A 25,249-nucleotide genomic window follows, 5' to 3' on the forward strand; every position below is an offset into this window, starting at 1 on the left:
TTGATGACCCAGTCTGGTCTGAATTTGCACGTGTTTATACAAAACGTCTTCCAGCGCTTTCATAATGTTTGACCTCAGTCCATGCGGCTCAGCAGCCCGACATGAACCTAATATGTTTATTTATTTAATTTTTTTGGTCAAACCAACAGTTCAGAACAACTCAAGCATCAAAGATTTTCATTAGACAGACTAAATTAGACACGTTTATTTCATAGCACGTACTAAAACACCAGCAATAATAACTTAAGCAAACATTTTCAGGACTAGAGCCTGGTGGAGGGATGAACACTTCTATGACGTACTTCGTTAATGATCTCATGCTATTGCGCTGTTGATTATTTTCCTATAACAGCATGATCTTATATTGTTAGATTATTGTTACAGTAATTTGGTTCAGTTGTGAAGTAGACAGAATGTTAACTTAAAAATGGAAACATGCTATAAATTATCCGATAATCAAGATCAGCTGAAGAGAGAGAGTGTGTGTGAATGTGTGAGAGAGAGTGTGTGTGTGAATGTGTGAGAGAGAGAGTGTGTGTGAATGTGTGAGAGAGAGAGAGTGTGTGTGAATGTGTGAGAGAGAGTGTGTGTGAATGTGTGAGAGAGAGTGTGTGTGAATGTGTGAGAGAGAGTGTGTGTGAATGTGTGAGAGAGAGAGAGTGTGTGAATGTGTGAGAGAGAGAGAGTGTGTGAATGTGTGAGAGAGAGAGTGTGTGTGAATGTGTGAGAGAGAGAGAGTGTGTGTGAATGTGTGAGAGAGAGAGAGTGTGTGTGAATGTGTGAGAGAGAGTGTGTGTGAGTGTGTGAATGTGTGAGAGAGTGTGTGTGAATGTGTGAGAGAGAGAGAGTGTGTGTGTGTGTGTGTGTGTGTGTGAATGTATGTGAGAGAGAGAAAGTAATTATGTTTTTTGTGAAGTTGGATCCCAAAATCTACGGCTACGACAGTTTACAGACACAACGCTTGTTTTCACAACACCTCTTTTTCACCTCACTGTCAAAAATACGTCATCACGTTCACAGGCATTACTATCCGAGGGAAGATGAATCGATTCCACGAAGCGCGCATGTGCCCCGCTCTCTTCTAAACCACTCATAGAAACCACTGGTGCCGAAATGGCGGGTTAGTTATCACTAATAACAGAGAGAAATTTGTGCTAACACAGATGTTTTATACTGACATATAGTTCTGTATCCCTGAATCCTAGTATAACTCCTAGGTTTGAAGTGCTCCGCGGTATTAGGCAGGGATGCCTGATTTCTCCCAAACTGTTTATTCTAGCCACTCAATCACTTATATTACTCATTAATCATAACCCTGATTTGCATGGGATCTCAATATTTGACAAGGAATTTAAAATTAGTCAATTTGCAGACGACACAGCAATCCTTTCAAAGAATAAATTCATGGTTGATGTTGCCCTAAATTCAGTCTCGATTTTCCCTAAAGCTTCAGGATTTACCCTTAATATTAAAAAAAATGTGAGCTACTTCCCATTCACTCATCAACGGACTCTATCATCTCTTCAATTTAGGTTAAAGACGAAGTGAAATATTTAGGAATAGTTTTATCTAAAAATGCTATTAGAAGAGAAGACGTTAACTTTTCTAACCAGTTAATAGATATGAGGAAATCTTTGAGCTATTTCCAAAATAATCTATCCATGCCACTCCCTGTATGTTTCTACAGTTAATGTTAAGAAAGCTAATTCGATCGTTTTCCAATTTCTGTGGAAAAACAAAACTCATTATATTAAGAAATCACAGCTGGTTAAAGACTATGATATGGGTGGTATTAAAGGACGTTTAAGATTAATTCGGTTTAGAAGAGGGCGGGGCACATGCGCGCTTCGTGGAATCGATTCATTCGTGGAATCGATAGTAATGCCTGTGAACGTGATGACGTATTTTTGACAGTTGTTTCGCAGACCGTTTTCGTGTGTAAAAAAAGAGGTGTTGTGAAAACAAGCGTTGTGTCTGTAAACTGTCATAGTCGTACATTTTGGAGTTGTATTTGAACAAACACACAAAATCTCGTATCTGTAAACTGTCGTAGCCGTAGATTTTGGGATCCAACTTCACAAAAAACATAATTACGTACAATAGTTTTAAATTACGCACAACTAAATTAAAATTTACACACAATGCTTTGAATTACGTACGATTATTATTGACAGTGTTTTTATTCCATACATCTGAGACAGAGAGAGAATGTGTGTGTATGTGAGAGAGAGAGAGAGAGAGAGAGAGAGAGAGAGAGAGACAGAGGGTGAGTGTGTGTGCGAGAGAATTTAGACCACACCTATTAACTCTGATTGGCTTAGTGGCGTGACGTCATTGGGCGGCGCCGCAGTTCACCACGAGTTCTCATTAGACTGTAGACGTGATTTTTACCGCCTGCTGCTGGCAGCACCGCGTTAAACACAACACACCCGTGTGTTTGTACGAGTTTCGGAGACATTACGAGCGGAGCTGTGACTTTCAGACAGTTTCTCTCAGGACCATGTCTTCTACCGTGACCCTGACGGACATGAGGCGGAATGTGGAGCAGCTGAGACTGCAAGCCGGTGTGCAGAGAATAAAGGTGGGAATAAAAACTAGTGTAACTGCTGTAAATATAGAGTACAGTTACTTACAGCTTCACTTCTCTACTGGTTACTCCATATAGATAAGGACAGACTCCTAAACAACAGAGATTCAGGTGCAATTTGTTTTAAAAGGGAAAATAATTTAACTTCCAATGAGGTTCATTCAAAACTTCTACATAGAGATGATATTTTAATGCTGAAAACAAACGTTTTAGTAATAAGACAACATTATATACGTTGTGGGATCTGGTGACCTAGTGGTTAAGATGCTGGATTACGGATAAGAAGGTCATGGGTTCGAATCCCACATTCATCAGGGTGCCACTGTTGGGCCCCTGAGAGAGGTCCTTAACCCTCAAATGCTCAGCTGTATGAACTGAAATAAAAATGTAAGTCACTCTGGGTGTAAGTGTGTCGTGTAAATGTACTACTGTGGTGCTTTAACCAAATTTGTTTAATCACAACTTTTGTTTCGAAAATGCTGGAACATGAAAAAAAAACTTGATTAAATTATTATTATTATTAATATTATTATTATTATTATTATTATTATTATTATTATTACTTTTTTCTAATAAATATAAACGTAAGGTTGCACATGTATAGGCTTCCAAGATCCCCACTGTTGTCGTTTGTCCAAAGGCAAGTCTTCACCTGGATCATCCTCATTAATTTGGTGCCAATCTTTTATCAAATAAAAAAATATATAATAATAATTATTATTATGAAATTAATTAATTGTCTTCGTTATGCATTTCTTGAAGGGTGCCAAAACTAATGTGACAAAGAATTCTAGCGTAATTCTAGCAAGCACAATGCGTACGTTATTATATACCTTTACCGAATTTGTATATCAGGTTACTCATTGTTACTTTAGAGCAGCTGTAAAAGTCTTTCCTCATCAGCTTCTCTATTATTTTTGCTATGAAATGCTGTTACCCCCAGAGAATGCTGTTACCCCCAGAGAATACTGTTACCCCAGAGAATCCACAAAGCATAAACTGACCCATGGTAGAAAAATTAAAAGATGCAGCTTTACTTCAGACCTTTACAAAGCACCCATACTGATTGCAGCTTATGAAAATTAAATTGGTTATAGACAGTTTGCCACAAGTTCCTGTGAATGAGATATTACTAATATGTTATAACATAATACAACAGCATGATTGCATGAATACAAACTTGTGCAATAATGCGAACCTTAATATAAACCGGTGTTATATGACACAAGACATCTTCTTTTGAACCGTTGTTGTGTCAGTCAGCTGTAAGGTCTGGTCTTTATCAGCATTCAGGTCTGTGCTAAATTAGAGTTTACGATGAATCATTAGTTCCATAGAGCTCTCGGCCACACTGTTATAAACTGTTGTAGAAAGGACATTATTTACATTTACACTCTTTACAGTAGAGTGTCACCCAAATGAGGATGAGGTTCCTCTCAAGGTTGCTTCCTCATATCCACTCATGGAGTTTTTCCCTGCTGTCGTCGCCTCCGGCTTGCTCGTTAGGGATAGGGATAGATACATTATATATAGTATCATAAATTTGAAGTTAATCATTTTAAAATTTATTTTATTTTATTTTAATTGTATATATTCAATTATTTATTTTTATCCTTGTTTATGCTTATTATTATATATTTATTTCTTTTTCTCTCTCTTCTGTTTCCATACTTCTGTAAAGCTGCTTTGAGACAACGGGAAATTGTTAAAAGCTCTATACAAATAAATTGAATTGTATTGAAGACAAACTGCATATAATGGCTGCTCGATCTATAGTTAAATGAAGCCACTGGGGAGAAAAAAAAAGATCCCTTTTCTATGATATCTGTGTTCCTCCATAAGAAACATCCACATACATGCAAACTGGTGTAGATCCATATCCTGACTCCCGTTTCCACTCGTCACGTGTGTCGATTTGAGTATGTAAAGTGTTATTACCGATCTGACCTGCAATATCTGGATGTTAAACAGTAGCCATTTGCATACAGTAGACTGTTTGTCATGAACAGAATTTAGTCACGTCCACGCAAACACAGCATTGTGGAGAGAAATGAAAGGGAAATTGACTTGTTTTCAAAACAGTTTAAACACACTGGTGTTAAATGACATCTTTTCTGGTTTTTGGAATGTAGTTCTAACTCTAACGTTCTAACTGTGTGTGTGTGTGTGTGTGTGTGTGTGTGTGTGTGTGTGTGTGTGTGTGTGTGTGTGTGTGTGCGCGTGTGTGTGTGTAGGTGTCTCAGGCCGCAGCCGAGCTACAACAATACTGCCTTCAAAATGCCCCAAAAGATGCCCTCCTGGTCGGCGTGCCAACAGGCAGCAACCCTTTCCGAGAACCGCGCTCATGTTCTATCTTTTAAGCAGAAGGTGTGCAGATTCTCTGAAAGCACAACAAAATGAACACATTCTCACAAACTTATCTATGTAAATACAAACAATTGTGTGTTTGTTCTCTAAAACGTACTTTACTGCAAGTGGAAGTTATGTAAGAGTTATGTTTGTAAGTCGCTCCAGACAAGAGCGTCATGGCACCCGTAATGTAAAGGCACTCACTCGCTATCCATGTCCATAATTCTAGGCACCGTTCATGTAACAAACCTATTGGTTGAAGTATCAAATAATTTGCTTCATATATTATACCGATTTCTGTAAGAAAATGAAATGTTTATCAGCATTTTGCATTTATTAATATCGTTTCTCTCCAAAACAAACATGAACAGTGTTCTAGTCAAGATCCTGTTATTGCTCACGCTTGCTTTGTCCCTGTTTAATTTCTCACGATGTGCGAAATGATGACGTCGAGGCGTCAAATGCCTTTTGCTGATCATCGCCAAACTCTTTTGGGAAAATCAATCAAGTACAGAGAGAGAGATTCCTTAAGGAGGAAGTAAGATGTTGGATACAATGATGGAGAAGCAGTTAAAAAAGAACATTAGGGTTATGATCGTATATATAAACTATAATTGAGAGCAGTTTACAAAATCCAGCTCATAAACTTTACCAAGAGAGACACGTGTATTTGGTGAAAAATATGTACTACATGGCAGAGCTGCCGAACCGTGCTGACGTGGGATTGTTGATTTTTCTGGGGCAGATGGTGGTCTGCATCACTGTATCAGTGTTTTTTAGTTTTTTTCTGTATGGAGGATTTGATCCAACGTCTTCTAGAAGTGACGCCAATAAAAGTGAAATTTTGAAATAATAGAACTTCCAAAGAAATCTTTGTCGATCGTGAGTTACGTTCGGATCAAACTACACAGTTCTCCAGTGAGGTTTCAGTTTAAAGTAGAACTCATTTCATGCATTGTGTGCATTAGATTGGAGTCCATTTACCCATGTTTGTAAAGTGTGACATTTAGTTTTGGAGTTGATGTCTCTGAGATCCATCCCCATCTCACTGCACCTTTAACTGAACATCTCAGACAACAGACACAGACACACGTGGGATATTTTTATCCCAGAATGTTGCACACGTATCCGGTCAGCACTCTGCATTGCAGCTGCGTGATTTCCGTGCACTTCATCAACAGGAAAACGGAGTCATGGTGAAGGAGATATGAGAGGGGGGGAATCATGCAGGAGTGGCATCTATGAGAAACATGCAAGGAAAGCTGCATGTTACGTACTGTATATGCTCTTGTTCTCTCTATCAAGCTTATGGGATACTTATAGGGGTGGAGAAAGAAAAAGCCATATGTGGGTTTGCAGAAACCTGAGGCTGGTTTTAGATTCAGGAAGTGGTCAGACTTCTGCTCTTGTCCAGTGGAACTGTAAGAAAAGCCTGTAGTTTTGCGGTTCTAGTGAGTGACTTATTTAGAACAGCGCTGGAGTGACGTGTTTCTCTGCCTCTCCCAGCGCTGATCACTGGTCTGAACGCTCAAAATAAAACACTTCGGAAAATGACGTCTTTCTTTCTTTCTTTCTTTCTTTCTTTCTTTCTTTCTTTCTTTAACAGAGATCGTGTTGGCGGATTCCTGGATACATCATGGTGAAACGACGCAGCGCAAAATTCTATTCCGTTTCTAAACCAGCCTTGTCTGTATATTAACGGATTATTGCATCACATATTTAGAGCGTGTTGGTAAAAATTTTACAGTACCACAACACGAATAATCTGGCACTTATACCCGAATACTAATGATGATTTAATTCATGTAACGAATCACAAAATGAAGAGCTAATCTTAACGACAACGTGAGAGTTGGTACACACACCGGTTATTTCCTTTACTGTCTGCGTGCTCAGGGTTCCTCAGGAAGGCTGAACGGTTTAAAACGATGCACGTTTAATTCATATCCCATATACTTTCCTATAGAGTGTGTTTGATTTAGTTTTTATGCACACGTGTAATGTAAAGTTATGTTGTGTGTGACATTTAAAACCTCCAGGACTGTCATGGAACTTTCCTGAATTGTGCCAAATGCAAATGTTAGTTCACATAAATCTTTTTTGTTTATAAAAAAAAAACAAAACAATTTTGATATTTTGGACTTTTGTGGTTCTGTTAAAAAAATTTTTTTATTATTATTATTTAATTAAGTAGTCATTTCTGAACGTTCCTAGAGAGAGAGCATAATACCGCCTTGGTGCCTTATAAGACCAATGTTCTGCGATCGAGAGCTATTCAAGATTTGTCATGTATGATTTGCGTATAAATGCACTAAAGGAATCTAATATGAATAAGCTGTACGTCTGGTATTTGTTTTTTTTTTTAGTGAATTGTTTCTCTAATTCTGACTGATGTTTGCAATGTACCGACATGTAAACTTATACACACTGATAAGTTTATGGCGGATACGTTTATGATAGGATGCTCCAGCACTCACACACACACACACACACACCCCTGGGATGACTCCACCCTGTTCCTCACTGTAAACACACGCCTATGTTTGCTGTCTTTGATCTCATCCTTTAATTTTTCATTTTATTTACTCTGCCCTTTGACTAGATTTATATACCGGACACAAAGACACACAACAACCGGAAGATGAGACTGATACTGAAAAGTAGATGATAGTGTGTGTGTGTGTGTGTGTGTGTGTGTGTGTGTGTGTGTGTGTGTGTGTGTGTGTGTGTGTGTGAGAGAGAGAGAGGGAGAGTGTGTGTGTGTGTGAGTGAGTGAGTGATGGACTGAGAGAGAGATTAATTTGAAGTGGCAGCTCAGTGTTAAACTCTTTGCTCAGGGTTGCCAGATTGGTGCAGCAAAACTATTGAATCTACCACTGTAAGGCAAATAAATCCACAATCATGATGGTTATTACCAAACTTACTGTATATGTAAATCCTCACTAAGCACTTTATCTTGGTCAGAGTTGAGGGTGGATCCAGAGTTTATGCTGATTACTGGATCTGAGAAGTGATAATAGTTGACACATCCGTTAATGACAGAACAGCAAAAACTATTGTTTTTATTTAAAAAATAAAATAAATAATAATAAATAAATAAATAAAACATAGCCTTATCTCTGATTTGCAAAAAAAAAATTTTTTTGCCTCAAAAATTGACCAACATAAATCTCAGAATTTTAAAATCCAGACTTCTGAACCCATTTAACAACATTGTACAGACAGGAAAGTTCACTCGTCGTCCCTCAAGAGCAAGAGCTGACATGTGCGAGAAGATGGAGGAAGTGATAACTGTCTCCATTGTGTCTTTTTCCGAGTCTATGTAACTAGATTCTTGATCTTGTGATAATAAAGTTCTTAGGCAACTTCCTTCATGGGAATCTGTCAGTCGGCATTGTATGCCTGCAGCTTATACGAAATTCAACCCAATAGCAGGTGACAGGTTGAAGAAAAGGGTATAGAATTTCTCCTGTGTTCCACCTTATCATCACTGCTATAACTGTTTTATATGTAAGTCCAGTTATAGAGAAATATAGAACGATGGCATTGTTACTGTTACTGTTACTAACCCAAAGTGCTGGTTATTTTCCAATTACAGCATACAGCTGTGTTTTATTCCTCTTATACTACAATCATTTGCTAATAATTAAAAACAAAGACACACGATACATTTTACTCAATAACTTAATGATTCTGTGCAAAAGATGCAATAAAAGTACCACCATGATATATAACACTGTGGATCTGACCATATTTATAGCAGAATAGTAAAAATATCAAAGCACTTAAATACTATTGATGCTATCGGAGTCCCTGAGCAGGTGGATACAGTGTTGATAAAGAATATATAGGTTTCTGCTGAATGATGAAAATGTACTTTATTGTGTCTAACATGAATGTTACTGCACCAATGTTTAGCTATAATTAGCTCCTGGTAAATGCAATTTGCTTTTGCTTCCTCTTTGGTTGTTTATTTTTGTATATTTCTGTTTCACAAGATTTGGTTTGATTTGGGGGAAAAAATGAATAAAGCGTCACCTTGTGTAAACAATTGGAAGTACTGCACACGTTTATTAATTCATCCCCTTTGTCCTTCGGCGCGATCCGTAGCAATGAACTGTTTTTCCCACCCGTATTCCGTTTGGTCCCCGCCTTGTATACTGTTATGGAGTAGTTTCAATGTTTATTGAAGTATAAAACGTTATAATATGAGATTTAATTTTTATTCTGTAGACCGGACGACAAATATGGATGCAATTAATATCGCCTATATTTTTCATATCCATATGTATTTATTTTTTAAATAATTCAATATAATTTTGATATTACAAAGTACGATAAAACAATTTTTTTATTTTACGATAAAACAACGATTTAAATAAAACAATCCCATTAATGAATAAACAAAAAAATATATCTTAAAATAAATAAATAAATAAATAAATAAAAAATGACCGTGTTTCACAGTTGCTATGGCTATATGATCGATACTTATAGTGGGTGTTAATTATCAGCCAATCCGAGCACGATGGGGGCGTGGTTTGTCGGAATACGGGTGGAGGAAAAAGCTCTCGTGAGACACACGTGTGTTTGGTGCGCGTGAAGCGATAGCAACATGGCTAGCCTCAGCTACGAAGGCTGTAATTTCCTCAGGCAGAGACTCGTGCTGTCCACGCTGAGTGGGAAAAGGGTGAAAGTACGAAATATCCGATCCAGAGACGACAACCCCGGGCTTCGAGGTGAGTTTATCACACGAACGGAGAGCTGTTTGTGCTGTGACGTCGTAGGAAATGTGTGTTAGCTTAGCATGTAGCATGTAGCATTGCGTAAACATCAGTCTCCAGTTGTGTCGGTGTTGTTGACTGACCTCAAATAACGTGACGGATCTTACAACTAAACCGCAGTTACGACTTGTTTCAAAAACATTTTCTCCACGGTATTGATGATCGCTTCAATATAAACTATTGTTTTTATTTGCTTAATTTTTTTATCTCTATGGAAATTCTCTGTTTTAATAAAAAAAAACCTCGCACGTGACAAGAAATAAAATAAAATGCATCAACATCCCAAATGAGACAGAAACGTCTCCTAAAACGTGTAAAGAAAACTGACCACAGCATTTGTTTATTGTTTATTGTTGTTGTTGTTTTAGTTATACGTGCCGTCAACATTCAAACGTTGTTTTGCATTTAAATAGTTTTATATTTTTTCCTATTAATATTTTAAGCTTCAGTTTTTCACGTGTGGGTTCGAGCTTTGACTCACGTCACGTACGTGCAAAAAAAGATATAAATGTGAGTGCAGAATGAGAAAAATGTGAGTGTAAATATAAAATATACATATAGTATAGAAAGTATGATTATAAACGCTCTTAGGATTGTTTAATAATTGTGATTTACATATTCATGAATAACTCGTGTCCAATCTTCTCCATTATAACTGTCATTTGTATTTCTTGAAATTTTTATTCTTCTTATTATTCTTCTTCTTCTTCTTCTTCTTCTTATTATTATTATTATTATTATTATTATTATTATTATTATTATTATTAAAACTAGTCTGGAGACTGAGCAAGTCACGGCACAACTTTGTTCAAAGTGGTCGTGGTGCATTTATTTTCCTTTTAGCTAAATTCTAGAACAGAGCCATGTATATTTAAATTTGGCTCTCACCAACAACCCAAAAACAACTGGTGCAAACTTTTGCACTCGACTGTAATCAGGACATCATCATAATATCATCCGTGATTGAGCAGAGAACAACGCTTCACACTGATGTATGGACAGGATGCTTTAGTGTAATATCCAAGGGTGCAGAATATTTACAATTCATTGTTTTTAATAAGGTATTTTCTCTTCTCAGATTTTGAAGCGAGCTTCATCAGGCTTCTGGAAAAAGTGACCAACGGCACCAGGATTGAAATCAACCAAACGGGTAGGTCTGAACATCACCATCATCGTCACCAGACCGTGCATGGACACACAATCGCTCTATTCGTGTGTGTTTTTGTGTGTGGCTGAGAAAAATAGAACCTGATGTGGACTTTTGCTGATGTAGCCCATCCTTCTTTAGGTTCGATGTGCTTTTCTTGTCACCACATTGTAAATAGTGGTTAATTGAGTTAATAAAGTCTTCCAGTCGGCTCAAACCTGTTCTTCTGGTACAAGTCAAAGCTCACTTCTCTTTCTCATTTCGGAGTTGATGAGTTGTAAATCTCTTGACCTGTGACTGCATAAATTTGTCCCTTGTGCTGACGCTGCCACATGATTGGCTGATGAATGACGGTACTCAATTCCTGCTTATTGAAAATAAAGATCCATGTTTATTTTTTCTGTACTTGTGTCCTCCATACAGGAACGGTGTTGTTTTACCAGCCTGGCCTACTGTACGGTGGCTCTGTGGAGCATGAGTGTAACGTTCAGCGCTCCATAGGTTACTACCTTGAGGCGCTCATCATGCTGGCACCGTTCATGAAGAGTCCACTCAAAGCCGTATTAAAGGGGGTGACGAACGACCCGGCGGACCCTTCAGTGAGTAACCGCTCCCACGACTACGCTTAAAAAGACGATTAGGTTTATATGTGTTATATTTAAAATGTCTGAGGTTTTGTTTGTTTTGCAGGTGGACTTGCTAAAAGCCACCGCAGTTCCTCTGATGAAGACGTTTGGTATCGATGGTGAAGGTCTGGAAATAAAGGTACTGCTAGAGTCAATTATATTCGGTATATCTGATCGTCTGTGTCAAGTGTCTTAAGTAGAATACGGTATTTATATCTGCCAAACCTAAAGCTGTCACTAAGTGTCTTTTATTTCGTATTATAATCTAAGCCAGAGGAATAATGTGCTGTATACTGTATCTCTCCCTGATTAGAGAGATGCATAATTTTATGGATCTGTCTATTCATGTACCCTGTCTGAACTAAATCTGTTTTGTTTTTAAAATTTTTTCCTGTTTTAGTTTTTTATTTGTTTATATTTTTCAGGTGGTCAGGAGAGGCATGGCACCCGGGGGAGGAGGTGAAGTGCATTTTACGTGTCCTGTACGACGAACCATCAAACCCGTGCAGCTCACAGATCCGGGCAAAATCAAGAGGATCAGAGGAACAGCGTATCCTTCACAATCACTTTGTGCAGAAGTGCACAGCCGGATTGGACGTGAAGTGTTCCACGATATGAAGCGAATTGCTGGATTTTGGTTCCGTTGGTGCAAATTACGACTCTGCTTTGCTTTAGGGCTGAATGCTAAAATAGAATTTGTAAATGGTTGATAATGCCGTTATGCGCTACAAATTATTTGCATTCTAGATCTGGGTTTTTACATATTTATTTTTAAGGACTTTTTTTAACGAGTTTATTTTCATTTGAATCCTTAACCCTTACATGCCAGATACTCGGTGCGAGTGTCGCCTCAGATGGCCAACAGGATCGTAGATTCGGCCCGGAGCATCTTAAACAAATTTATTCCAGACATTTACATTTACACAGACCACATGAAAGGAGCCAGTTCGGGGAAGTAAGCACTTTTTTTTTATTTTTTAAATTACTTTTTCCCTCTTCGGATAAAGCGGTAGAAAGTGAGTGAGAGAGACTTTTTCCCTCTGACACTAGATGGCGCTGCTGCTGCTGATAATTATTTAGTGACAGTAACATGCTAGGGTTGCATCGCCTTACTGATTCTTAAATTCTTAAATAAATAAATTACAATAAACAATACAAGAGAATCACATTGGGTTTTTTTTTAAGGAAGAAAAACGGAATATAAGCCTAGACATTTATTTATTTATTTATTAACCATTTATTTATTACATACACCACCAAGGATTCACGTAAAAATCTCCTTTAACTCGTTATTATGCGAGAGAATATTTATATAAGATCGATACTCAGATTAAATGAGCTCCTGTTCATTGTATGTGCTCACTAAATAGTGTATATAATGATATCGTATATAAAAAAATGCACTATATATCAAAATAAACATAAAATCATCAAAACTAAAAATCATCCACGTTGAAAAAAATAGTCTGACTCTATTGAGAGGGAAAAAAGAGCTATTGGAAATTGTTGTCTTTTGTTTTTGAACTACTATGTAACTAGTATGTAATTATTAAGCCTTGGAACACGCGTCAGACATAATTTTTAACCCTTCTTTGTATCTTGTATTCTTAACTACAAGCTTTAATATATTTGTTCACCGAGCGCCTGTTCAGATCTGTTTGTATTGGCAGTACGCCACGTCGAACACTTCTTTTTTTTTATTTATTATTATTATTATTATTTAACGTCCAGGTCTCCGGGGTTTGGCTTGACGTTGGTGGCAGAGACGTTAAACGGGACGTTTCTGAGCGCAGAGATGGCATCGACCCCACAGGGACAGGGAGATCCGGTTCTTCCAGAAGAACTGGGGAAGAACTGTGCCAAACTTCTGCTGGAGGAGATCTACAGGGTGGGTTGTGCAACTGACTGTGTCTGTCTAAGCAACAGGTATCGAATACGGTCGGTATGAACTCGTATTAAAGTAATTCTGACATACAAGCACATAGGACAGACACAAACACAGAGATTAGAGCAAGAAACCTGCGTTCACAAGCTTCTGCTTTTTCATATTATTCCATACAGACACCGGAATGAATGTGTGTCTCAGACTCAGGGCCATGTGAGTCGGGTTAGTGACTCGGATCTGGTGGGCGCTTTTTTATTTATTTATTTATTTATTTTCAGGTTGTTAAATTCAAACAGATTCTCATTGGTCGAACTCGGAGACACAAGGTTACACGGCGAGACGGTTAATATTTATATCGATGGGAACTCTGACACGCTCCAGTCTGTGTGTGTGTTTGCATAGTGGTTAATCAGTGCCCTATGGTCAGTCCTTGTAGTAAACAGCTTTTGGACACACACACTTATATGAACATGTGCTCCGTATTCTAACAGAACAGCTTATATAAATTGGAAGACTTTATGCAAGTTATTTTAATTTAATTTATTTTTCTAGCATTTCTGTAAGAATCGGATTACAAGATGTTTTTTGGGTGTGTATTTTGTGGAGCGATAAATTTTTTGTGATCATTTCAAAGCAATTGGCTGTCTTTTTTTTTTTTTTTTTTTAAAGTATGTGGTGTAGTTTGAACGTAAGGATGGAGGTTTTCTTTTTACATGTAATTAAAGCTCAAATCCAGAGAGGGGAAAAATGACCGGTGTTTTCCAGATGCTAGAGCTTCAGAGAATTCGCCTGATTTCAACGCTTATAAACTGCGGGATTTCCTGCTAGCTTCCTAATGGCTTCCTTTCTAAACAACTCATTCGTGTTCCCAACCCTACATTTAAAACCACTTCACACGTGTTAAGTTATAGCCGCTATTATAAAAAATTCTGACGAATCAGATTTGAGAGTTCGGCATCGCCGTCGTAAACACGTTATCTTTATACATTTTCCCGTCGCTTTTCCGGTGATTTTCCCACTCTTTACTTTTACGACTATCTCCAAGCAGCTTTTAGATAATAATTGTTTTGTTTGTAAATATTGGCACCCTCGTACCATTTGCCACTCATTCACTTATTCCAGCTTCTTTTTTTTTCCCTTCCGTTTTTGAGAACGCGCCGAGTTATTTCGCCACTTTCTAAATGACGCAGGTTGATGTTTGTCTTATCCGTGTTTGTGAACATGCTTAAAGTGTTGCTTTTCCTTTTTTTTTCTTTTCTTCTCTTCCCCTCCTCCAGATCCAGTCCGTTTGTGTTTAACTGCACTTATCTGCATCCTGTTTGTCTTTCCATTCTTACCGTTCAGGTCGTTTTCAGATATCTGGTTCTGGCACGTTGCCGTTAAAGAATTTTATTATTAGTATCATTCTTTCTGACGCTGCCATGATGCCACGATGCAGACTACACAACGGAGCTCATTGTGAAAGGCGACTAATCGAATTTAAGTGTCGAAGAATCCGGTAAATTCTCGGCGAGTGAATCACGGTTAGAGTTTATGTAACAGAGGTTAAGTATGTACTTAAAGAGCATCATGTTATACTCAACGGATTTTGTGTGCAACTGTAGAAAGGAGGGATCTTGTGTCTCAGGATCTTTGGGACTTTTCCACCAGCTTGTTTAGACGTGCTATGCTCTGGTGTGCTTCATCAGCATAACGCTGTGGTGTTCTCGGATATCGAGCCCCAGTTCTTGGATAATGTGGTGCAGCTGAGCAGTTGTCAGGTTCATCAGCGTTAGAGAGGAGCGCTGGAGGCGTGTGTAGTTTTCTACTCTTTGGTTACTGTAAGTATTTAGTGGAGCGACGTAACGTAACATCATTCGCTGAGGTAAGTTTTTCAAATTTATCAATCTGGGATATGATGGAACGTGTTCTGTAATTCGTTTACACGTGTATCATATCCTATAAAAGCTTCCGAGGCTGTGTGAATACGATAAACGTATAACTTGAACCTCAATGTTTCGGTATAAAGTTTACGCCGTCGAGTTTAAATCTGTCGTTTTATAGTCGCGAATTTAGTAAGAAACGAGACCTAGAACTCATCCGTAAATGAAAACGATATAAAGAATAGCCATTCAGGTAGGACAAAAGTAATGGCCCCCTTTTTATAAGGAAGAGAAAGTTAGCGTATGTTTCTTGTATCCGAAGCGCCGCAGTGGCAAAGCTGCATTACTGGAAGGTTTAGCGCATCTATGTTAACCGATTAAACTGCTTAATGAACAGAATCATACTCATGTCGGATAGAAATACCGAGCACTGAAATAACAGTTATAATACTGACAGACAAAACATCCGTTCCAGGATCTCTGCGGTAAAAAGTTTATTTGATCTTTCGAAGCCTCAGGTTTTTAATATATATTTTGTGATCATTAAAGTGTTTAGTTATAAGGGTAAAAATGTACTTTTTCCCCTGAGGCAGTCACTTTTCAGAATTCTGTTAGCGAGGAATAAGCTCGTGTGAACAACGCAGCCTCAGTTCCATGATATAATTACGTGATCGAATCAGCGATGTGCGGATGTCCGTGCAGAAACACCAAGCTGGACACGTGAGCAGTCACAGCTGGATGAGTCGCTGTGGCCCAACACTAGACTCGAATGTTTGTAGTAATGGGGAAAATGCTGTTGCTAAGGAATCCAACATTACTTCTCCTGTTAGAGTAAATCATCATGACTCGTATAATACTCTGTAAAATATATAGGTTTGCTTGCTAACTATCGAGGCCACGGGTTCTCTCTAATCTACGTACGCTCTCTGGTGTTAAAGTACTGACAAGACCTCGGGAGCCAAAATGTTTATTTTGCTGTATTTATACAATTTGCAAAAATCCATGCATTTGTTTTACCTTTGTGAGTGCAGTCGATAAGGGATTAGTACAGTAAAGAGAGAAACGTATTAGAATTTATATTCTGCACTGGAGCCAAATGTATTTGTAACGTTTGTGATAATTTCTTATTTTTATTTTTTATCCAAAAAATTAATTCCTGTCAGGAGAAATATTTGTGTTCTATTTGTACATAGAAAATTTGTCATTTTATAGTTTATGATAGTTTATGGCTAGATTTAAAGACTAATTACTAGCTATATATTTTTTAGTTTAAATAAAAAAAATGTTTCTTTTGTGCTCGCATGTGTGTTTTACTAGGATGATAATGGAATAAATTTTCCATAGCATTTCTTCTGTATCTTGTCATCATTTCCAGGGTGGCTGTGTGGATTCGAATAACCAGAGCTTGGCTCTCTTGTACATGACGCTTGGCCAGCAAGATGTGTCCAAAGTTCTTCTAGGTCCCCTTTCTCCATATACGTGAGTCTTGCTTTCTCTTTGTTTCTCTCCCAATATGCTGACACGAACGGCTCACTCACTCCGTGCATCAACATCATCTTACTGAGACTTTAGTTTCCCACCGACCGTCACCCGTTTGCCTGTACAAAAATTTCAGCTGACAAAATTGTCAATAGTTATAGATGTGGAATTAAAGTGCAGCACTATAGACAGAAATCACTTCAAAAGTTTGTTGATTTAGACTGGTTTCAGAAAAGCAAGACCGAGTTATAAGTATATACTTTGAAGTCATTTGAGTAGTTAACTAAACTAAAATAGTCTGGATCCACTGGTGTTCCATCTGTTCCGTATCACTTTATCCAGGACTCTCTCTTACATAGACTGTGCAGATTTTAATCTTGTGCAATAAAACATTATGATTTGATTATTGTTTAGGTTTAACAGGAACTCGTCAGATCGACCTCGGCCTCCAGCAGACAGTGAACTGTCCATTTTCAGTTATCATGGTACCGGTGCTGTGTCCTAATCAAGTACAGTACTATGATAACTGAAGATTGGCAGTGCCAACACAAATGCTTCCTGTGTCAGCGAGCGAAGTCCTCACAGATACCCTCAAGCTGCTCTGGCGTCTTCCGAGTTATTCTATTTGCGTAGATCGACCTCCAGGGTCGTCGACATGGTGTCGTCGCTATCTGACTAGCCTAGTGTTCGCTGCGACGGCTTCGTACCGCCGCATTGCATTCTGGGACTGTTTTGTGGTATTCTGTTTTGGATGGTGAGCGAGTTAACTTTCATGTACCAGGAATCTAGTAGAGTTGCATTATTTATGCACAGAAGCACTGTTTGCTGATATCCATCATTATAACACATTTATTTATCTTTTAATATCACAACGGTTAGAAGCCGTCATGTGTGAAATAATATAGGTGTGTCTAAGTTTTCACTGAACCTCTGACTGATTTCGGATGCCATATTACGAAGGTCAGTTCATATACTGTTTTCCTCATAGTGCTGTAGTTAAAGCCTCCATCGACGAGGTCAGGATCAGGACTAGCCGAGATAGGTTCAAGACCGAAGCTTAAGGGTGACGAGATAACGAGTCAAGATCAAGCCCTCAGATCCTTTCTTCCTTTATTTCACCTACTTGGCTACATCACAGTTCAAGTTAGGCTGATGATTTCTAGAGGGATTTGCTCAATCTTGTTAAACACTGAGTATTAACATTATTCAAACTTTAGTCTTAGTGAGACTTTAGTCCTATGTCCAAGTACGAACGCCCGTAAGACCGAGGCGAGTCTAAATGAAGGTTGGAGCATTTACAGATTCCGTTAGTCAGTCATCAGACATGACCGTTCATGTAAACGTAGCTGCTGTGGTCTCTTGCAGGATAGAGTTTCTTCGGCACATCCGGGACTTTCTTCAGATCATGTTCAAGATCGAGCAGCAGAAAGAAGACGAAGAAGAGCAGAAAGGAGGAGAGAAAGTGCTGATGACTTGCGTAGGTGCCGGTTACACCAACATCAGCAAGACGCTGAAATAGAGACTCCTCTCTGGCTTGCACCACAGCTATGTCTCAAACTGCGTACTTTACACATGTTTAGTCCAAGAACACCGGGTTAATACAATAAGGTCTAGTGTACACGAGGTAATATGTGGCGTAGCACATTTAATACAGAATGTTCTTGTTTGTTTTATTTGAGAACTTGCTGTTCTACAAGAGTACATAGTGTACAAAGGTTATGTTGTATAATATGTTGCTTGAGACATAGACTCAGAGGTTTTATACGTGTTTTGGTTGTTTTTTTATGAGAAATGTACAGTTAATGATACCTTTTACCAAGAAAAAATAAAAAAAATCAACCGTGTTTTTGTCTGTGTGTTCGAATCGTCTCAGTTCAAATCTCTGAATGCTTACAATCCTTAAACTTGGATTATTGACAGGGGGAAACTGCTGATAGCTAACGTCATACATTTGTCCAACATCCTTATCCTGAGAAACTTTTTATCTCATTTTTATACAACTGAGCAGTGGAAGCTTGGTAGCTTGATCCTGGGAGATGAACTTGGGTGCACGTATAATGGCAGATCTCATTTCCCTCAAGAATGGCTGATGGGCTTTTGGCTATACTTTTGAAATGCGGAAAAAGCTTGTGGGTTTTCACACATTAGAAAACAACTAACAAAGAAAGCTAAGATGGATCCCATTAATATGATGCATGTTTGACAATTCTACTATCTCGCTTGTAAGATTAGTGAGCAGGAAAATGTTTTGAAAAGGTAACCTGCTACAATCATCACCCTAAAACCCTTTTCATGTCATTACTTACAAGAAAGTCTTGCTTAGAAATTTGTTTAGATAAGATGACACAGGTATCTGGATTACAGACTTATTTAGTACTCCCCTTTGGTCACCTGTACTCGATGCAGCAGGTGTGTTTTCAGTCACTAACTTGACTTAAGACCTAAAATCACATAGCAGTGTTAGTAGCTTTTAGCAAATGGAGACACAGACACACTGACTCTACTTGAAAATAGTGTTTTCACAATAGTTCTGGTAAGGAATCGCTTTGTAGCGATTTGACTCTGTGTCGGTTCGGTTCAATTTGATCTGATTTACAGAGATGCCTAATTAACAAACCAGAGGCAATTGTTGCAGGGAAAATCTCACTAAACTAGTTGGATTTCTCTTTTTAAATATTCTTTAAGATGCTATGTAGGTTTTGTTTTTGTTTGTTAGGTTTTTTTCGATACACATCACAGTATAAAGAATAAACAATAATCAACCTAATAAATGTCAGATAAGGAAAATAAATTACAAAGATGAACAATTAAAAAACAACACCAACAAATCAATAGAAAGTACTGTACATAACAGTATGGTATAAGATAGTTAATGCAGTGATTAGTTTATTATTTTGTTTTTGTTTTGTAATATTTATTATTGTACAGCACCAGCAGGGGGAGACATTTGAACAGGTAAAATAGAACTAAAATAAAATTGTGTAATATTTGAGTATCTCAGTAAGTTGTTTTAATATTACTAAGTTTTTCAGTGTTACTGTTTCTCTCGTCCTGCCTGTCAGTCATAAATATAAACAAATGAACCTCATGAATATCGTAGTCAGTACTTCTCTGCTTGGATTCAATCACACAGTGACATCAACAGTTTGTATTGGTCCTTTAAACACAAAAGGCAAAGTGTTTTGCATTAGATATTTTACCTGGAAAAAAAGTGGGTAGCTTAGATTGTCACATACTGGTCAAGACATTCAGTGGAGTGCCTGGTTCAAGGTATGTTTAAAATCTCTGCTCTGATTTTTTTTTTTTACCTATTTCTTAATTAGGGTGAATTTATCATGTCATCTAGCATGCGGTATAAATCTAGTTATACAATTAAGTTACTACACTCTGTTGATTTATTAGTTTATTTTAACAGGGTGGATGCTCATTGATAAACAGAAAAGTAAATGAGTCGGAGTTAGTCTAATATTCTCATTTTCATCCCCAAATTCTTACAGAACTCTAAACTTAAGGCTACAATTATATTGCAATTAAAAAACAAACAAATCATAATGGTAGCACATAAGAACTTGTGCCCAATAAAAGTGAAGGAGAATCTGTGTTGTAATGAGAATATGTGCTTGGCAAATTGGCAAATATCTGCAGTATTAATTTTTAGAATGTTATGAAAATCTGTTGATTAGTCATGTGATAAAGTAGTAAATTGGTAAATTGCAGTTCCCGGTCTCAATAGAAATGCTTTATTCTGTAGGCAAGCTCAGAGGAACCAAATTTTCTTTATCGACTTCAACAAGACACCAATGATGCAGAGTCTCTTCATTCTCCTTTATCTCACAGGTGAGAGAAAAAACAACAGATCATTGGTTTCATCCAGTCATCTGAGTAATCAAGCCCTGATTTACTACGATCCTGAATACAGAGCCATTTTTAGTTCCAGTTGAATTAATTCTAAGCACAGTTACTGAACGTACTGTAAAGAACAGCTGTGTTCCGGTTCAGCTGAGTCTCGCCTCGAATGTTTTGCAAATGTAGCTGGTTTATCAGGTTATTTTGAGCATGTGGAACTGTAGGACATTGGACACCTGTAGCAATTAATAATTTTAGTATTAAAAGACTACCATATAAATCACACTTAATACCACATCTTAAAATTCTCATCCACAGGAATTTTCCCTCTGATACCTTCTCTTCCTCGTAAGTACTATCTGATTAGTGAGCAAAAAACATGGAGCGAAGCACAGGCGTATTGTCAAGCCAACAAAACCGACTTGGCTATGATCGAAAGTAGTGATGAGATGCTTCAACTTCAAAGTGTTGCTCAGAGCCAAACATTTACTTCCAGTGCCTGGATTGGACTGTATAATGACATTAAAAGTTGGCGCTGGTCATTTGAAAATGCACCACTGGGATCTTTGAGTTATTGGGATTCTAATCAGCCTGATAACCATAATGGAAATGAAGAATGTGCTTTAACAAATCAGGGGAAGTGGGATGATAAGCCATGCACAGAAGACCATGAATTTATATGCTTTCATGGTGAGGAACAACACATTATTTACTATGTTCTTAAAAAAATCCATGGTGCTATAATTACTGTATTACTAATTGTAAATTTGACAAAATAACTGAGGGTTTTTTAAAGGGTCTTTAATCTAGCTCAGTGCTTTTAAAAAAAACCTCTTTGTCTCCCATTGTATTTCAATTTTGACAGACACGGTATCTGACAGTAGGTACATTTATGTCCCGCAAAAGAAGAAGTGGCATGATGCCCAAAGTTACTGCAGAAAACTGTTCACAGACTTGGCCAGTGTCAGAGATTCCTCAGAATATTCTATTATAACGAAAATTGCCAGTGGAGATTTATGGTTTGGTTTGTTCCGAGACTCCTGGAAGTGGATAGACAAGGCTAATGTGTACAGCATTCCGTGGAAACAAGGACAACCCGATAATAACCAAAAGAATGACAACTGTGGTTATTTACTCCAAAATCAAGTAGAGGATGGACTCTGTTCAACGAAAATGTCCTTCTTCTGTTATTCAGGTGTGGTAAACAATATTCAGTCTCCTGTTTAGTTTAATTTTAATTCTTTTTAGAATGTAAGTTAATGTGTTTGTGTGTATGTGTAAATGCATATAAATTCAGTAATCACAGGACAAAAGCAAACAATCAGAGTGAAGATCCGATCCGAGCAGGATGTAAATGATTCTGAGGTAAATGGAGCCATCTTAGAGAAGGTGTGTCTCAGTTTCCTCAAATCTCCACTTAATAAATCTTACACATGGAACCTTTTTTGTACTCAAGTTACACAGGAGATTAATACATTTTATTATTTATTAATAATTCAATAATAAAAAAGAAAATGATCATTTTCTGTTATTCAGATCAAGGGTAAGCTGAAGGAGAACGGGATGGGAGAGAATGTCACAGTGACATGGAGAAAACAGAAGGACGGAAAGGTGTTTAAAAAGAAGGAAACCGGAAATTAGCACAAACTTGTTGCAAATTGAAGGACTAAGAGAATGATTGGAAACTGATTGAAAATATTGACAGTTTTGTGATGCAGTTTTCTGCACACGCATTTATTAATTAGTTCACTATGTAGACTTTATGTACAATTGTCTTTAATACATTTATTGCTAGGCTGATAAGGTTAATGTTTGAAGTAGAGCTGCGTTATAGAGCTAACTCAGAGTTACAATGAATCCTAGCATCTCGGTGTCTATTTAAATAATGACTAGAAGACAAAGTATAAGTGCTTCTTGGAGTAACTTATTCAACAAAGAGATATGTGAGTGTGGCTTTGTGTTTTCTCTAATGTTAGCTTATAAAAGATAATAATGTTTGATCAAAACTTTAGCTTTCATATTTATTAGTCAATTTTATTAGCCAACTTCACATTAGTCAACAAGATAAATAAACTGTGCTTAAGTGAAATATTCAAATGTGTGTTTTTTTCTTGCTCAATAAATATTGTATTAAGACCATTACATAGATCATACTGTACTGTAGTTAATTTAGATTTGATGACTAAAATGTTTTTCTGTTTAAAATCCTGCCATGATCAAGTAATAAAATGAATGATCAAGTGTCTCTAGAGCCATGTGTGAATTTGTTTCCTGCTTAAAACGAGTGCGCTATTTTTGGAATTGTCCATTTTTCCAGTCTTCTCAAAAATATAGCCCTATTTATTGAATAGTTCATTATATTTCAACCCATAGTCACAATACTTTGAACTAGGGGTAAGATTAGCCTAGCTAGTAGTCTTTTTAGTCTTTTTGAGCTTGATTTAGTCTTTTTGAGCTGAGAACCCAAAATAAAACCGTGTGAAGGTTCATATCTTCAGCTTTAACTAGTCTTTTTCAGATACATTCATGTAAATGTGTTAAAATAAACAACAACAAAAAAAGATTTATCCTGGTCAGCATCAGAGTATATCTGGACCTTATCTCAGTATCACTGGGCACAGTGCAGACATACACTATATTGCCCAAAGTTTTGGGACACCCCTTCGAATCATTGAATTCAGGTGATCCAATTACTTCCATGCCCACAGGTGTATAAAATCAAACAGCTAGGCATGCAGACTGCTTCTACAAACATTTGTGAAACATTTATGCACTCAGTTTGCAAATATTGCTACTACTATGCACATAAGACTATATTCTACGTTCGCACATATAGATGTACATAGTGCATATTTCTAGTAGTCTTTATTTCTATTCCTGCAGCTTAGTTTTATTTATTATGTTTGTGTGTATGCATGTGTGTATGTATGTGTGTGTTGCCTGTGTCTTGAGTGGCATTCAATGGATAGCAAAGAAAGAATTGTACTGTACTGTACAGGGAAACTTGTTTTCCTCACTGTACATATGAGAATAAACGCTTTGAACTTTGATCTTGAACTTCTAGCACAATTTATATTCAGTAAAATCACATTAATAGACAACCAAATAAAAAAGACCAAATAAACAAATATTTTGGTAGGTAAGTGTAAAATTCTAATGCGTATTACTACTGAACATGAAATAATCTTGGTTAAGTCTTTAAAACGTCAAAGGCATTTCCCTCTTATACAAACCTCTTTCTTGGAATTGTTGCACTGCATTAAAATCCTCCATGCAAAGTGTTTAGGCAAAGTACACAAGCAAATGGTGCACTGGACAATGGTAGGAATAATTAATGCTGTTTTTGCATCAAGGAGCTTGATTTGGCTTTCTGTGTTTACACATGAGTAACTAAAAACCGTCGCTCACTGGACCTCCTGGATGATGCAAAAGCTCATTGAGTCACAGCTCATTGCTCAGAGGAAAATTCTTACTCTGGCACCAAACCCTATGCAAAATCAACCCATTTGTTGTGTAATAGACATACATATAATAGCTCGATTTAGTTGTTGCTTTGGTATATATATTTGGTATATGGTATATTCTGACCAGCAACATATCAGTCTGGTTCATCCTGTCACGACTGTGACGGCTAAAACACACACAATCTCAGTCTTGTTTTGTGAAATGACCATACTAGTCTTGTGCAATATGCCATTCTTTGTGAATTGACATGCAATTTTGCTCACGTCCTGGCTATGTGTATAGCATTTTTTCTTTACTGTCCATTATGCTATATTGTGTAGTCTATTGTGCTGTCTACTATGTTTACCTGTTGTTATTGCTAACTGTATTGTATGCTTTACAATTGCATATATTAATGTGAAATAATCCAACCATGTGAATGACATTTTGTGTGCAATAATCTATCACCATAAACCAACGTGTATACTGGCGTATACATATAAATGATGACCGTACTGTCTATTGTGCTGTCTTTTTTTTTTACCTGTTGTCAGAGGTGGCAAAAGTACACACATCCTTTAGTTCCCCCAAGTTCTCATATATATATAACATGACATCCTGTGTGTGTGTGTGTGTGTGTGTGTGTGTGTGTGTGTGTGTGTGTGTGTGTGTGTGTGTGTGTGTGTGTGTGTGTGTGTGTGTGTATGTATATGTATATGTATATGAATATTTCATTTTGGAGTGGGCTGATGAATATTTGTGTTCAACAGCCACAAGAGTATTACGAAAGGCAGGCACTGATGTAGGTGAGGTAGGGTGGAGTCAGCGTTCACATTCATCCCAAAGGTGTTCAGTAGGGATGAGATCAGAAAACAACCACATAGGAAGGTCAGGTGACCCAATACTTTTGGAAATATAATGTATACCAAGTGTATCACCAAGGCCATATCCCAAACTCTAGGGAGATTCCAGCTCTGTCCTTAAAAACAACTCAAAATTATTGTTGACTCACTCTGAATTAACATTAGCCATTCCTTTTGTAGGCTCCTGAAAAAGCCGCACAATAGGCTGGAAACAGCGCTCAATGAGAAGAAATAATACTAAAAGTAACGCGTCCGTTTTGAAAATGTAAGAAGTAAAAAGTACAGATATTTGTGTAAAAATGTAATGAGTAAAAGTAAAAAGTTGTCCGAAAAATAAATAGTGGAGTAAAGTACTGATACCAGAAAATTTTACTTAA

The 25,249-nt window shown here is 37.4% G+C and overlaps 3 protein-coding genes across 4 annotated transcripts; all 3 read left to right on the plus strand.

The window, feature by feature from the left end:
• Positions 1-2,333: 2,333 nt before the first annotated feature.
• gng10 (guanine nucleotide binding protein (G protein), gamma 10) lies at positions 2,334-7,270 on the plus strand. The gene is made up of 3 exons (XM_027144591.2): positions 2,334-2,581; positions 4,822-4,954; positions 6,543-7,270. Exons 1-2 carry the CDS (start codon positions 2,501-2,503, stop codon positions 4,945-4,947), a joined length of 207 nt encoding a protein of 68 aa, XP_027000392.1. The 5' UTR covers positions 2,334-2,500; the 3' UTR covers positions 4,948-4,954; positions 6,543-7,270.
• Positions 7,271-9,484: 2,214 nt separating this feature from the next.
• Positions 9,485-18,563, plus strand: rcl1 (RNA terminal phosphate cyclase-like 1). Of its 2 annotated transcripts, none has more exons than XR_003440328.2 (9): positions 9,485-9,675; positions 10,799-10,870; positions 11,291-11,466; positions 11,558-11,632; positions 11,919-12,043; positions 12,323-12,448; positions 13,225-13,419; positions 16,616-16,719; positions 18,085-18,563. XR_003440328.2 is itself a non-coding variant. In XM_027144230.2 (9 exons), exons 1-9 carry the CDS (start codon positions 9,552-9,554, stop codon positions 18,236-18,238), a joined length of 1,113 nt encoding a protein of 370 aa, XP_027000031.1. In that variant the 5' UTR covers positions 9,489-9,551; the 3' UTR covers positions 18,239-18,563. The 2 variants fall into 2 exon arrangements, 1 of the variants encoding a protein (XP_027000031.1); XM_027144230.2 differs by having other exon boundaries at positions 9,489-9,675; positions 13,225-13,381.
• Positions 18,564-18,807: 244 nt separating this feature from the next.
• LOC113641518 (lymphocyte antigen 75-like) lies at positions 18,808-22,760 on the plus strand. Its single transcript, XM_047809102.1, has 6 exons — positions 18,808-19,989; positions 20,471-20,556; positions 20,884-21,255; positions 21,431-21,760; positions 21,863-21,954; positions 22,102-22,760. Exons 2-6 carry the CDS (start codon positions 20,520-20,522, stop codon positions 22,204-22,206), a joined length of 936 nt encoding a protein of 311 aa, XP_047665058.1. The 5' UTR covers positions 18,808-19,989; positions 20,471-20,519; the 3' UTR covers positions 22,207-22,760.
• The last annotated feature ends 2,489 nt before the right edge of the window (positions 22,761-25,249 follow it).

The sequence above is a fragment of the Tachysurus fulvidraco genome, chromosome 26 (assembly GCF_022655615.1).
Source record: "Tachysurus fulvidraco isolate hzauxx_2018 chromosome 26, HZAU_PFXX_2.0, whole genome shotgun sequence".
Classification (NCBI taxonomy): domain Eukaryota; kingdom Metazoa; phylum Chordata; class Actinopteri; order Siluriformes; family Bagridae; genus Tachysurus; species Tachysurus fulvidraco.

Bases quoted from the DNA above. Each gene is read 5' to 3' on its own strand.
- gng10 (XM_027144591.2), top strand. From the start codon at position 2,501: ATGTCTTCTACCGTGACCCTGACGGACATGAGGCGGAATGTGGAGCAG. The intron at 2,582-4,821 runs GTGGGAATAAAA...GTGTGTGTGTAG, and splicing joins CCGGTGTGCAGAGAATAAAG to GTGTCTCAGGCCGCAGCCGA.
- rcl1 (XM_027144230.2), top strand. From the start codon at position 9,552: ATGGCTAGCCTCAGCTACGAAGGCTGTAATTTCCTCAGGCAGAGACTC. The intron at 11,467-11,557 runs GTGAGTAACCGC...TTTGTTTTGCAG, and splicing joins ACGACCCGGCGGACCCTTCA to GTGGACTTGCTAAAAGCCAC. The intron at 12,449-13,224 runs GTAAGCACTTTT...TTTAACGTCCAG, and splicing joins AAAGGAGCCAGTTCGGGGAA to GTCTCCGGGGTTTGGCTTGA.
- LOC113641518 (XM_047809102.1), top strand. From the start codon at position 20,520: ATGATGCAGAGTCTCTTCATTCTCCTTTATCTCACAG. The intron at 20,557-20,883 runs GTGAGAGAAAAA...TCTCATCCACAG, and splicing joins CATTCTCCTTTATCTCACAG to GAATTTTCCCTCTGATACCT. The intron at 21,761-21,862 runs GTGTGGTAAACA...ATATAAATTCAG, and splicing joins GTCCTTCTTCTGTTATTCAG to TAATCACAGGACAAAAGCAA.